At 45.2% G+C, this 14766-nt stretch overlaps 1 protein-coding gene across 1 annotated transcript in view; it reads left to right on the top strand.

Moving 5' to 3' along the window:
- LOC147029009 (tetratricopeptide repeat protein 39B-like) overlaps positions 1-14766 on the top strand; it is a 144270-nt gene that overhangs the window by 16174 nt on the left and 113330 nt on the right. Inside the window, exons 2-3 of the mRNA XM_085879929.1 lie at positions 4912-5016; positions 5221-5352. Of these exons, the coding sequence (XP_085736055.1) occupies positions 4912-5016; positions 5221-5352 (237 nt within the window). The remainder of the gene's footprint in view (positions 1-4911; positions 5017-5220; positions 5353-14766) is intronic.

The following is a 14766-nucleotide window of genomic DNA, read 5'->3' as shown; positions in this document are numbered from 1 at the left end:
ATAGGTTGATGGAGCAAGGTGGGGGGAAAAGAGGTAGACCATAGTTGAGATGGGAGGATTGTGTGAGGATGGATCTCAGTAAGGTGGAGAGAGTTAGCTGAGGACAGGGAAAATAAAGGAGTATCATGGTCAAGGCATGGCAGAAGCTTGGTGTCATTCGGCCTCACCCCTTATAAACTGAAGACAAAAAGAAGAAGATTGCCAACTTGGATTGTTCTGCACTTGCCAAACAGTGGGGAAAAGTTGACTTCTTTAGAAAACAATAATTTATTCGGTCATCCTGTGCATATGTATTTATTCATTCACAAGCAGAAATTGGCTGCTGGTTTACATCATTCCTGCGGGTGTGTTAACGCCGCTGCTGCAGTGCTGCCTCGTGTAGATTAGGGCAGGATTTTTGGAATTTGGCCAGGAAGTCTGCACACAATGTGCCACTTCTGCGACAGGCCAAGTGTGTTGCAGTAATCTTTAACATACACCGGTAAATGCTAGCAGAGGAGACCCCGGCCTAACATGCCCATCTGACGGATGGCACACTCGGTAAAATGCAACGCCCTGACTGCAAAGCACCAGTTTATAATCGCCTAGAATAGAGGGAAGAGTTTTGAGCCTGGAATGGAGAGCTCAAATTTGATTATGTGAGTATGCCACCACCTCTGAGTCACACCAACACATATGGTTGTGTATTCTTTTTTTACAATAGACTCACAATAGTTGGTGCAAGACAAAGAAAATTAGAGTGAGGGCTATACATATTGAAAAAATATTTATGACTTTTCTATGCCTATAGTATAGGGGAAGGCTTATAGCTGTTGTGGTGTGTTTACACAATTGGTGCCCCCCAATGTTATCACAGAGTCTCTTCGATCCTGAACGAAGAGTACAAACCACCATTGTTTTGTCTTCCGAGTTTTATCTCAGAGTACTTTCGGAATGAAACTATGCATCAATAATGAGAATACAAAGCATGTGGGGTTGACATTTTTTAATGTTGTGGCCCAAATCAAGAGATTTCAACATTTTTCACCATAACTTGATGAATGTTTGTCCAATCGGAACGAAATTGCACTCTCGAGACAGCCGAAAGGAAGGAGCATTTACACTTAATTTACATCGTACCCCTCTGTGTTAAAGGTCAAGGTCAAATGGTGGTCTGAAAAAAATAACGTGGTCAATTCTATCTTGCAAGCCTGAATAAATAAATAAATCATATAACTTTTTTTTTTTTGTCATGTTGCTCAATTTTGCCAATGCGGAATCTCAAAGACCACTTTGCTTTCCAAGATGTTCTTTTGATCATAATAGTTTACCTGTACTGAAGTTGATTAGTGTCCTTGTCCTACTGTTTTTTTCTTTTTTTTTTCGCATTTTGACCAAATTAACATTTTTTGACCAAATTTTGACCAAATTAACATTTTTCGCTCGCCTGTTCGAAGAACAGAGAGCTATAGCGATACCCCCGGCGTGAGCGTCAGCGTGAAAATGTTAAAGTTTTTGGTGCAAGTTATTTTTTCCTTTCTCATGTTTTTATCGAACACACTATTTTTTATACGCCCGACGTGTATATATATATATATATATATATATATATATATATATATATATATATATATATATATATATATATATATATATATATATATATATATATATATATATATATATATATATATATATATATCGGGGTGTATTATGTGATACCGGTCGTCCATCTGTCCGTCTGTCTCTCTGTCTCTCTGTCTGTTCGTCCGTCCGTCCGTCCGTCCATTCCTGTCCGCACTCTAACTCCCAAAGTTTTCAAATTTCACGTTTCATATTTGATACATAGGTACAGACTGTGGAGGCAGTGTGTCACCACATACGTTCGTCATCTAAAGTGGTTGCCATGGCAACCAGGATGCTGTTTTCCATCCATTCCTGTCCGCACTCCAACTCCCAAAGTTTTCAACTTTCACGTTTCATATTTGGTACATTGGTACAGACTGTGGAGACGGTGTGTCGTGACATACGTTCGTCATCTAAAGTGGTTGCCATGGCAACCAGGATGCTGTTTTCCATGTTGTAGCACAATTCTGTGTATACCTTCTTGTTCAGGCGTATATTGTGCTCACTTGCGCTGTTGTTACTGATTACAATGTACAAATACATACAGTATATTGCTTTAAAACTATTTGGATCAGACTTCACTGCAATGCTTTATGAAAAAATATTAATTATTAGACGAGTCTTTTAAAAACGATAGATGTATAAACAGGCGAGCATTGGGTGGCTTTGACACCAACTCTGGTTGATCATTACTTGAATAATTTTCCTCTGATATTCATGATGTTGAGTTTTCGGGATGGATTGCACGTGGGGACACACTTTTTAAAAATTCACTCTATCCCTAAATGTTGAAGATCTATGTCATATTGTGGTCTGAAAAATATATGGCCATCATTGGATTCAAGGTTAGGTCATGAATGATCACCAAGGGTACGTTCAGTCTCCCTCGGCTTACTCTTAGCGATCGATTTGTGATCACAGATCTGGAGTTATATTTTGTTGTTTTGACTTATTTCGGCTATGTTTGATGCTCTGCAATGGAGCATTGCTCCATGGTGGGTGATGGAGTTGCCAAAGCCCCAAATTGGGGATTCAAATTCATGGAGCTTGTTGAAGCAGGGATTTAGAATTTAGCAAGGGAGTTCACCTACTCTTTGTCAAAATACACTGTTAATTAATTGATTAAAGCATGGTCAGGTCATAAAAATTGATGATTTCAAAGACCTGTGGTGTGATAATAATGCAGAATGAAAATGTTTTTCCTCCTAAAAAATCTTTTCCATGTAAAAAATGTGACTTTGCCAATGGTATCAGGAAACATGCCCACTGCTGAGCAAGGGTTGTGACTGGTTGTAAAGTATAGTACATATTGTTATGTATCTGGGGTTTGAGTTCGACCATGAGCAGAGGCACTTGGGTTCCTCCCGAGCACACGGTCCTGAGGCTGCTGGCACAGATAACTCAGCACACCGTCGGATTGCGAAGCAACCATGAACTCCATTTGGTAGTGCCAATCCTGGCAGGGTTACACTAATTCGCATGTTACCGTTTCCAGTGGATTGACCCCACCAAGAGAGTTTCATGCCATCGATGCATGCTTGCATTAACTTACCGTATCGGGTGCAGCTGAGCAGAGCTGCCAAGTACGCACCGGCTAATGAGAGAAAATTAGTGGGGCAAAACTTCCTGGATAACCTGTGTGCAGACTACGCTAAACCAATGGAGGAAAAGACAGAATGAGCGAGGTACATTTATAATACAAGCAATTTATTATTAAGGTGAGGAAAAGGCATGTGAACAATGAAAAGTTTTATTGCAAGCAATTTGTGCAGCAGGGGATAGCAAGGATTTGTGGGGTATGACAAAAGAAATGCAAGTATTTACATAAGAGTATGCCCCAAAGGTGCATGAGTGGGGAGGTGCAAATGAGGTGCAAGTGGGCAACAGAGATGGAAAAATGAGAAGATGTGCACATCTGTTGGTTGATCTTTTAGATCTTGTGCATCCACAGCAGACGAGACAGAAGATAAGAGATGGAACATGCGAGAGGAAAGCTAACAGCTTCGTGTGTGAGAAGGTCTGTAAATGTAAATGCTCTATGCTCCATCTATCTATGGTCTATGATGAGTCTGGCGATCTGCCCACTCAGCGCTCTGCTCCACCTATTTTGTTCCACCTTCCTCCTTGCGTGGCCAATCAGGCAAGAACTCTCCCTTCTTTGCTCAGCACCCAGACCTCAGCAACTACCTCTGCCTCTCAACCATCCTCTCACTGCTCAATCACTATCCAACTCTTTTCTCAGCAATTTTACAAGGTGTTTTTATACATATCTGATGAGGCAGGAGCCCAAAGTCAGATCAGGACGATAGGTAGGCATTTTTCAGCACCCCCATTGGTGCACGGATGCTTTCGCAAGAAGTTGCCCTGCCCCTGTGAGGCTCAAAAGCTGAAAATGGCCTCATTCATCCCTGAACTTGGCCACGTGATGGAGCTCCAGAATTAACATGGAGTGCGTGTTTCTGGGAGCGCTTCCCGGCCATGAACGTGCGCTGGGTACCACATGGGGGTCGTAATTGAGCGGAGCGCCAGGGCTCTTCAGACGATGTTGAATGGATTCCAGCGCATACTTGCTCTTCAAGCCACATGCCAATAAGTTCCGAACACAAGCATCTGCCATTTGTACGTAGCGTCTATGGTTCCTCGATATCCTCAAAGGAGAGTGGTGAGCGTCTGGGATGCTGACTGTGGTTGCAGCGTTTCGTAGCTGTTGTGGTGAGGTTGTTGAAGCATTGTGGAATTTGTGGTGAGGAGGTTGGAGCGGTTGTGGTGAGTAGGGTGAGCATCGGTTATTGTGGGGATTTATAGGGAGGCATTGTGGTGGTCGTATGGAGGTTGTAGCATTGTGGTTCGAGTACGGAGGACGTTGAAATGAAATGTCCATTGGAGAATGGCGCACAGTTTGAATGGGGAGGATCGTGTGTGCAGCGAAGTCAATTGATTACATAAAGGGATAGCGAATGGAACTCAAGACCGAACTAAAAGTCCTTGCAACAAATCTTGTCCCATGCACCCACAAGCCATGAGGGAAGGGCGAACGAGAATGAATACTAATGAAATAACTGCCTGGGGACCGCTATATGTTGTATGCATTTGCTTTGTGGAGGGGTGGTTTCGCAGAACCACAACAATATATCAAAGTATTAACATCTGTGGTGGGATTCGCTTTGTCATCAGGAAAATAAAAATTGAGGGGAAGACATCTTTTCTCTTCTTCGTATCATGGACTGATGAGAACAAATTACCTCGCCATTAAAATTGCTTCGGTCTGTATATTTGAGCTGTTTGTGTGTGTCTGTTTTATTTTAGTGCATCACAGACGGCGCTGGAGAAGGAATTGGAGCTCTGTACCCTTGCAATACATCACTACTACAGCAACAATTATGACAAAGCGGCGGCCATACTTAAACAAAGGTATTTGAAAGCCACGGGGGAAATGCAATTTTGCAAAGAGTGGGTCATATTGGCAAATGGAAAATAATTTTGGAGACTTGGAAGAAAGGAATAGGAGATCATGTGAATGGGAGAGCTGAAAATAGTTTACAAAGGGATGTTGTGCAATAATGTTAGTTCACCTTGCAGCTATATTGCTGACTCCATATGTCCTCCTGTCTGCAGCTCTGGCTTAGGCTTGTACATTCCAGTCACGCAAGCAACACTGGCTGTGATGGCAGCTATGTTGCAGTTTGAGCCTGCAGCCATGGAAACGGCCATTCAGCGGTTGCGTGAAGCGCTCGATGCTATAAGCCGGTAGGTAGAAGCGAAATATGAAGCATGCACATGAAATACTGTACATTTGGAGGGGGAAAAGGTTTAGCCTTCTATACATATATCTTACAAGGTCTACAAGTTGCATTTAACAGTCAGTATGACACATGGTGCAATGAGGTTGAACTTCGCCCTCATTCCGAATAAGATTTACAAGGGGGCCAGAAGCATGGGCGTCCGCAGGGAGGGGCAAGGGGGGCATTTGCCCCCCCCCCTGGAAAATCAAAAATTTGAAAAAATTCCATGGAAAATACAAAATGAATAAAATAACATAAACATTTCTCAACAGTTCATTCAGTTAGAGCAGGTTACTACTCTTGGAACAGGAATTGGAGCCGTCGGGGATCTCTTCCGAAATTGTCAATGACCCTGTTCATTAGCTCGGTCTTCTGGCTGTTCACTTTGTCGCGGTGAACACTTAGCATGCAGAGGCCGGACAGACGTTTATCACTCATCGTTGATCTGAACCAGGTCTTCACCCTGCGCAGTGTGCTGACGGACCTTTACACCGTCCATGATGTTGCAGGCAGAGTCAGTGCGATGAGGATAGCCTTGCGCACAGCAGGGAACAGAGTGGTCTGCTTCACCAGCTCGATCATACCCAGAGAATTGTCATCCAGTTGCTTATGCTTCTGCACGTCATACCACGCTAGAGCTTCTTCTACAAGGTTGTCAATGCCATACATTTCCTTGACAGATGAAACTATGTGCTTGAATTCATCTCTTTCTGTTTGCTGCATTTCTCTCGGATGTAGTGCGAAAATGTGAAAATATGGCGTGTGACTTTCACCAAAGCGACTTTCCAGAGACTGGATCAAGGAATCCATGTACGGGACATAGATGGTGCGGCGATAGTACTCCTCAATGGAGCCTCCTACATTCGGCCGGTGGACCTGGCGTGCGCATCGCCGAGGCATAGTCAAGTCTATGCCAAGTTCTTCTGCCAAGGTTTTCACCTCAGGGATGACATCTTCTGAGAACACACGGTCTGCACCGTCCCGGTGAGCTTGGATAGCCTTCATCAACAGGTCGATGTGATCTCGGACTCCCATAATGTCCATGTCGACTGCCTGCAGCTGTTGGGTCACTGGCTCCAACATCGCTGAGTACTTTGCAATGATCTTCAGACAGATGAGGAACACTGTGGTTCCTACAGCACATCTCAGCTGATATGCCATCTGATGCGTACTCTGTGACTCATGCTGGTTTGCCTCCACTTACTCCAGTTGTGCATAGATATCACAAAAGTTCTCTGAAAAGATGCAGATGCTTTTGTACTTTGCGCTCCATCTGGTTTCACACAACAAAGGTAGATTTGGAACCAGTCTCCTGCGCTTGGGACTGTCACGGAAGAATGTAATGATAGATTTCACAGTTCCAGTCGTATTCCTCACATCTGCGACAGAATTCAGATCATGAACCACCAAATTCAGTCGATGTGAAGAGCAGTGCACGAAAACAGCTTTGGGATAGGTGTTCCTGATACGGGCCTGTACACCATTGTCTTTTCCTGCCACGGTTGAGCATCCATCGTAGCCTTGGCCGTGGAGCTTGTCGAGGTTAAGACCAAATTTTTTTGCTTGGTCGATGATAGTATCTGCAATTGTTGCAGCGTCCACCCTCTCCAGTGGAATGAATCCAAGGAATTCCTCACGTATGGTGGCCGAGTCATTCCGTTGTTCCTGCAGCGCAACAAATCGTACTCCAATGGACAGTTGCTCGGTGCCTGATATGTCAGCAGTTTCATCTGCAATGATAGAGAATCCATTTGATTAATTTGCAGCTTTCACAATATTGTCTCTTACTACTTCTTCGGAGAGAACTATCAGCTCGTTCTGTACACAAACTGATGTGCATCTCGCATTTTTCGTTGCACCCTCCATGTGATCCTTCAGGACCGTGTCCCCTGCTTCTATCCTGAATCGCAGTAGGTCACAGAGGTTCCCCGATGTACTCTCCTTCCCTCTCAATGCAACATCATGGCTGCAGCAGAACAGAATGCTGGATAGTATGGGGAACAGCTTCTCTTGGTTTTGAGTGACTGCTTTGTTGACTGCTCGGTCCATCTGGCTCATGATGGTCAACTCTGACCTTTGCATGGTGGTGAGGAAATTGTTGGCATCTTGCAGTGTGCCTTTGTGCCAGGAGGAAAGCATGTGCTTCCTCGCGCACTCATTGAAGTCTTTGTATTTAACAAAAGGAGTCACGATGAACGCACCCATGATACCTCGGTGCACTGGTTGAGGGAACAGCACACAGTATTTGCACAGAGCACCTTTCAAGTGACTTGAGTAGGCCAGCCATGGAGAATATCGGTTTATCCATGTGTGGCGGAAACAGCGGGAGCCCTGTGAATCGTTCTGATAGCTGTAATCAGTTGGTGGGACGTATGTGTTCATCAGGAGGTCATATCTTCGATTATTGGTCAAATGTTCTGTGGTTTTGACGTATGATCCAATGTCCAGATGATGAGGCAAGTCATTGGCCACTTTCGCAAGTGGTGTTTGGGGTGGTATCTGATTGGTTGCTGTGAGTAACTGCTCGTGATGTCCCCCTCTGCGCTGCTCTGCTGGTTCAACATGCGTCTCCGATGTACCCGTGGTGTCTTGATTGTTGTCAGTCATCAGACTTACGTTTTTTTAAAAACCTCCTGATATCCATTTCACATTCCTGAAAAATAAGAAAAATGAGGTTAACATGACAATACAAATTTAATACACTGGTCTTCCCCAGACTCTATAACAATCAAATCAAGAGCATTTAGTTTGATTATTTTGTATAAAATCCAACGTCGAAAATTAGCATGAGTTTTGTTACTGAAATAAAATAAATAGCCGCAACACAGAAGGAATGAACGAAAAAACACTATCTTCCACGCCAAATATCATGGCGTTCGATCAATCGTGTGTCTTCTACCTGAAGAATTGTAAACATTTTGTTCTGTTATTTACAGTAATCTTAGCAAACAGATGTCTTCACACTTCACACGGCGATCTCAGGATAACATTGCCCCCCCCCTGCATTTTTTTCTGCGGACGCCCATGGCCAGAAGTGGCATGTTCATTAACAAGTACCAAACCTTCCTTCCCAAGCTGTCTGTTAATGGTATTCAGGGGCACCTCCTTGAATGGTTATCAGGTTTTTGCAGCAAGTGCTCATAATGGCATTCCAGCTTGAAATCTTTTTCTCCCTGAGGCTGATGTCCTGCAAGACAGCATTGGGCCGTTCGAGTATCCTGCGACGGAGTGCTGACCCATCCAGGATCGTGCCCAATAGCCCAGGAAGACTGCTTTGGCAGCGCCGACGCTCTGTACAGAGTGTGGTCCCGATGGAATGGAAGACAGCATTTGAGGACTGACCTTATTCTTGGTTTACATCGCTAACCTCTCAATTTCACTGGATAATCTGAATAATTCCAACCTGTGCAGAACACAACACTGCACTTCCGAAAAGCAGGCTGCTGAATCACCTTTATTTTCACAACTGGAAGAAACAAGTAATTGGTCAGCGACCTGAGTCACGTCCTTCAATGTGGGAAAGTCCCATACTTGCACCATGTCCCTCATTGGCGATCAGCCATTGAACCCCCTTCTACTTATTTGATTAAGCCCTGAAATAGGTGCAGTCTCAGGAGCTCCGAGGCATCACAGTCTGTCATGCCGGAGAATACAAAGCTGTCAATCTGCTTTAAAAGTCAGTTTGGCAATGTGGTCCAATCAAGGCCTTTTGTTTTGTTTTTTTTTGTTTTTTTTGTTTCTTCAACATGGGTATTCTTGGCAGGGTAAGCTCATTGATAGCCACTCGGAGCTCATTACACTGTATATGGTCTTCATCCAAAGTATCATGTAGTATAACTCCCCACTCTGGGCTGGTGTGACTTCTCATCTCACTACTATGCTTCCATGGTGGGTGCCTATCATTTTGTTTCCCTGGAAGCAATCAAATCCAAGTGTTAATGGCATATCTCAGCAGGAGGCCGGGTCCTGAGGTCTGCTTCCTGCCCACCACAGGCATGTTGGTGGACTCGGTTTTCTATAGCCTCACTTCTGGCTTTGATCCTCTCGAACTCTCATCCCTTCATCCTGGTCGAGCACATTCTCACAGAATCCCACACCTGGTTACCCTCTCCAATTTCAGCTGAAGGCTCACCTCCCATTCCTTCATCCCTCTGTTCTCTTGATGGAAGAACTGAATCATTGTATCTGTTGTTGTATGCCTCCTCCTCCTGTATGCCTGGTGTTGGCTTAATGGTTTGGGTGGCGGGCTTTGGATCCGAGGGTCCTGAGTTCAAATCCCGCTCAGCTGTTGAATTAATACCAGGTGGGGTTAACTCGGGCTGTCATCCTTCCGAAGTCGGCAAAATGAGTGCCAGCATGCTGGTATACTGTGTCAGAGTGGTGACCCATCCCAGATTGTGCCCAATAGCCAAGGAGACTGATTAGGCAGCACCAACGCTCTGCACAGAGTATGGTCCCGATCTCCTCCTCCTCCTGTCTCAAGAGTGCAGCCTATCATCATTTCATCTTTTCTCCCATACCCATCCCTCCTCTCTTCTCCACTCATTGACCGCCTACTGCCCCTTTACTTTCTGCCACTCATGTGTGATGCCTTTGCCTTTCTCATCCACTTTGATCCTATATCCATCTATAATAAACCTGCTGCCTTCGATTGTTTGCTTGATCATGGGCTGCGATTTCTCAATGCAAAAAAGTTTTTAAAAACGTTTTCCTGTTACAATTAACATGGAGCAAGTTTTAAACATCCTTGAAGAAGAATACCGAATGAATTTTCACCCAAAAGGGAGCATTGTATTCTTGGAATACCTGGGCTCGAGTCATGACCATGATCTTGATGACATGACGTCTTATTATGAGTTGGTGAGTAAAATTGAGGATAAAACCATTTTATTTTTTCCTAAACTTGGAGAATTATTTGGTCATCAATGTGTATAATAACAGAGAAAGGTGCATAAGTATGATTGGTTGTATAATTAATTGGACTTGCCAAGCCAGCGACACAAGATGAATAATATAAGCAAACAAAGCTTCCAATCATTTTCATAGGCTTGTGGTTTCGGTGGTCTCACATGGGTGCGGTTTTGGCGCCATGACTCTTGGCAGAGGTGTGAGGCTTGGAACCCTGTTCACATGACTATTTTTGGTTAGGAACTGTATTCAAATATGCTGCTATATATTGTATACAACAACAACAGGCATTTTTGGCCATTTTCTCTGCTGGTGCAGGTGTAAGCCTTGTGGGCCCCATGACAATCTTCTCCAATTTACCATATTTTCTGCATGTCCCCTTGTTAACCCCCTTACCCACATTTCTTATTCCACCACCTTTAGCCAAGTCTTTCTCGATCTTCCCCGTCCTCTACTTCCTTCTCCATTCATTTCCATCACTCTTCTCACCCAGTCACTTTCATCCTTCCTCAACACATGACTCAACCATCTCAACCTGTTTCTCTTCACAACGTCCATCACTGGCTCTATTCCATTCTTCCTCCGCAAGTAATAATTTGTCTTCCTCTCTATCTCAACGATATTCTGCACATCCACCGAACCACTCGCATTTCCATCCTTTCCAGCCTTCATTGCTGCTCTACGTTCATTACCCATGTCTCGCCCCCATAAATCATAGGATTTCTCACACATGCAGCATACACCTTTCCCTTCAACTTCAACGATACTCCCCTCCTCGTCAGCATGCCACTCAGTTCCTGAAACTTCTTCAATGCACATCTCTCTCTCTCTCTCGCAACCATCGCTGAGTCTGATCCACCACCTCCATTTAGCATGTCTCCAAGGTAGCAAAATGTTTTCACACCTTTCAATTTCACACACACACACACACACACACACACACACACACACACACACACACACACACACACACACACACACACACACACACACACACGTGTTTTAAGGCCATTTTCCCTGCTGGAGCAGGGGTGAGCCTTGCTAACCATGACCTTCCAACTTCACGCCGTCTCCAAGATCCAACTCAACATTTCCTCCATTTGCAACTCTCTCTGTGCACACCCAATACGTGAGTGTAGCTTCCACACTGGTTAATCACCCCCTCACCCCACTACATTTTCGATGAACCCACTCAGCGCACATTGTTCATTGAATGGGTTTCACTCCAACACCCTTCCTGCACACAGCGCACAGCCACTTCCCAGTTATTTCCACCTTACCACATGCTTTATCACTTACCTTTGTCTTTCCGATATTCACCGACAAACCTTTTGCCTCCATGCATTCCTTCCACTTATTCTTCTTCTCCTTTCGTCCATCTCTACTCTGCAATCAATAGCAAATCATCTGCATACAACAGCTCCCATGGTAAATCCTCCATTGCGCTCTGAGACAGCACCTCCATCACAACTACCAAACCTTCCTTGCCAAGCTGTGTGTTAATGGTATTCACAACTCCAAAAATAATCGCAACTACAAATTGTAGTGGGTTTAGTACCAACCCCTGATGCACTCCCACCTTACCATCAAACTCACCACTGTTCCCGTCCTTCTTCCTTGCAGCTGTGCGCTCTCTCTTGCACATTACCTTCACCACTCTGATCAACCATTCCTCCGCTCCTTACTTCTTTTTTTTTGTACACCTTGTCAAGGCTCGTGTGAGAGCTAACTCGCAACGCACAGCAATGGGGGTATGAGACAAGAGGGGCGGGAGTGGGAGGGACAAAACAGTGGAGAACAGACACATAAGGATATCTATGGAAGGGAGAGGGATGGGACGGGGAACATGGGGAATAGAAGATGGACATTACGGGGAATTTCAGGAAGGAAAGCAGGGAATTTGAAGGAAGTGGACTTAGGTGGATTATCGGGGGTAGAAAAGATCGAGGATTTGGATGGGGGATGATAAGAGGTGGTGGTGAACAGCTGTTTTGAAGGCCTGGGGGGAAGAATGGGAATGAATAGAGTGAGGGAGATTATTCCAAAGGTGGGAAAAAAAAGAGGAATGAAAGAGTGAAGGTGAGCAGTGATTCGTGATTTTGGTAGTTTTACCAGAAGGGGGTTGTTGGCGGACCTTGAGCGCCCTGTGGAAATGTGGTGTGGACAAATCACAGAGAGAGCGGGGGAGGGGGGGGCGAGGCTGGAGAGGAGATGGTAGAAGACAGAAAGACCACCGACCAACCAGCGGTGATTGAGTGAGAGGCCCAAAGACTCAGCCTCATTGCGGGAGATGCCGATGATCCGAAATGCCTTGGTTTCGACAGCGTGAAGCCGAGAAAGGTGGGAGGCAGGAGCACCAGCCCAGAGGGGAGAGCAATACTCCATCAGGCTACGGACAAAAGCTTTGTAAGTGGTCAGGAGCTCAGGAGGGCCGAGGAAGGACTTTGCATGATGGAGGATTCCTAGTCGGCGACTGACTTTGGAGGCGAGGTTGGAAATGTGGCTTTCCCAGGAAAGGTCATGGCAGATAGTGAGACCCAGAAGCTTGAAAGAAAGGACTTCTTCCAGAAGATTGTTGAGAAAATGGATGGGTGGGTTTTCGAAATGGTCCTTTCGAAGAGACACAGAGATGGTGTGAGATTTGTCCGGAATGAAAGACATGTTCCACGTGTTGGACCAGTTTGTGATTTTATCCAGATCTGCAGTGAGCGAAGAAGCTGCTGCTTGCCGGTCTGAGGGATGACTGATGGTACGGCAGAGGGTGGAGTCATCAGCAAAGAGATATAGAGGATTTTCCAGAGAGTCGGAGAGATCATTGATGAAAACCAGAAAAAGAACAGGGCCCAGAACGCCACCTTGAGGAACTCCAGCCTGCACAGGAAGAGGGGATGAAAGAACTCCATTTAGGGCCACACGTTGACTGCGACAGGAGAGGAAGTCTGTGAGCCATGAGTGGAGATGGCCTTGGATACCATGGGAAGAGAGTTTGGTGAGTAGTGCAGGGTGCCAGACCATGTCAAAAGCACGTGATATGTCCAAGGATACGGCTCGGATTTCCTGTCTGGCATTGAGGACCTCCATCCATTGTTGTGAGAGCAGAAGCAGCATATCCAGGGTAGAGTGACCTGGTCTGAAACCAAATTGATGATCGGAAATCAAGCCATTGGAGAAGAGGAAGGATTTCATGTCTGAAGCGATGATGGATTCCATAACCTTGCTGATGATTTGGAGAAGGCTGATTGGTCTGTAGTTGCAGAGATCTGTTTTTGCTCCTTTTTTCTGCAGGGCAGTAATGTTTCCAGATTTCCAAGCAGATGGCAGATGACCTTGAGCAAATGAGAGGGTGAATAGAACAGAGAGAGGGTGAGCAAGAGCAGAAGAGCAGGCTTTGAGGACACGTGGGCTGATGCCGTCTGGACCGGTTGCAGAATCTGAGTCGAGGTTTGACAGCAAGCTCTCCACCTTGTTAGGAGAAAAGGACACAGAGTCCAGGGACAGTTGGGTGCGACTGGGTAATGTGGGTAGAGAAAGTGATGGGTTTTTGACACAAGATTTAGCTGCAAACACCGAGTTTAAACATTCAGCTTTTTCACGTGCGGTATCAGCAGTGTGGCCATTTGAGGTAAGGGATGGGATGGAGGGGAAACATACACCAGAAACAGATTTGATTAGACGCCACCAGGATTTTGAGGAGGGAGAGAGGTTTGAGAGTTCAGACTTTAGCTGAGAAAGATGTTGTTTTCTGGCTCTCCTGAGGGTAGATCCACACTTGTTCCGAGCTTTATGGAAGGAACTGAGATTGCCCTCAGTTGGGTTTGCTTTCCATGAGGCAAAGGCAAGTTGTTTCAGGACAACTGCCTCGCCACAAGCTTCAGTAAACCAAGGGCGGGAGGAAGGGTTGGACCACTGAAGATGAGAGGGTATAAATCTGTGCATAAGGGAGAGCAAGTTTCTTTGAAAGAATTCCCAGGATGAGTTGATGTTGGAGAAAGTAGTGATAGGAGACCAGTCTGTAAGTTTGATGGCTGCTCGGAGACCCTGCCAGTCGGCTTGAGTGAAATGCCAGACTCGACGGCGGTGAGGTGGTTCTCTGATAACAGCCAGAGAGATGTCCACTTTGACAAGGACGTGGTCAGAAGAACTGATTGGAGCGGAGGAAGAGCAGCAGATGTTGTCAGGGAAATTTGTCAAAATCAGATCCAGAAGAGATGGAGATCTGTGGAAGGGAGAGGGAGAGAGTGAGCATTTCTCAATGCCCATGTCACTACTTCGTGTGGAACCCTATTTCATGCTTTCTCCAGATCAACAAATCCAAGAAACAGCTTCTTCCTCTTCTCCATGTACTTCTCCTGCAACTGTCTGTCCTTCCTCTTCCAGGCATAAATCCAAACAGCATTTCGTCAATCTTTCCCTTCTTCCTTATCCTCTCCTACAACACCCTTTCCAATACCTTCATTCCATGCTCCAGTAA

This window comes from Eptatretus burgeri, chromosome 4 (assembly GCF_056783735.1).
Source record: "Eptatretus burgeri isolate ZD-2024b chromosome 4, Ebu_testis_v1, whole genome shotgun sequence".
Classification (NCBI taxonomy): domain Eukaryota; kingdom Metazoa; phylum Chordata; class Myxini; order Myxiniformes; family Myxinidae; genus Eptatretus; species Eptatretus burgeri.
This window is presented reverse-complemented; position numbering and strand designations above follow the sequence as displayed.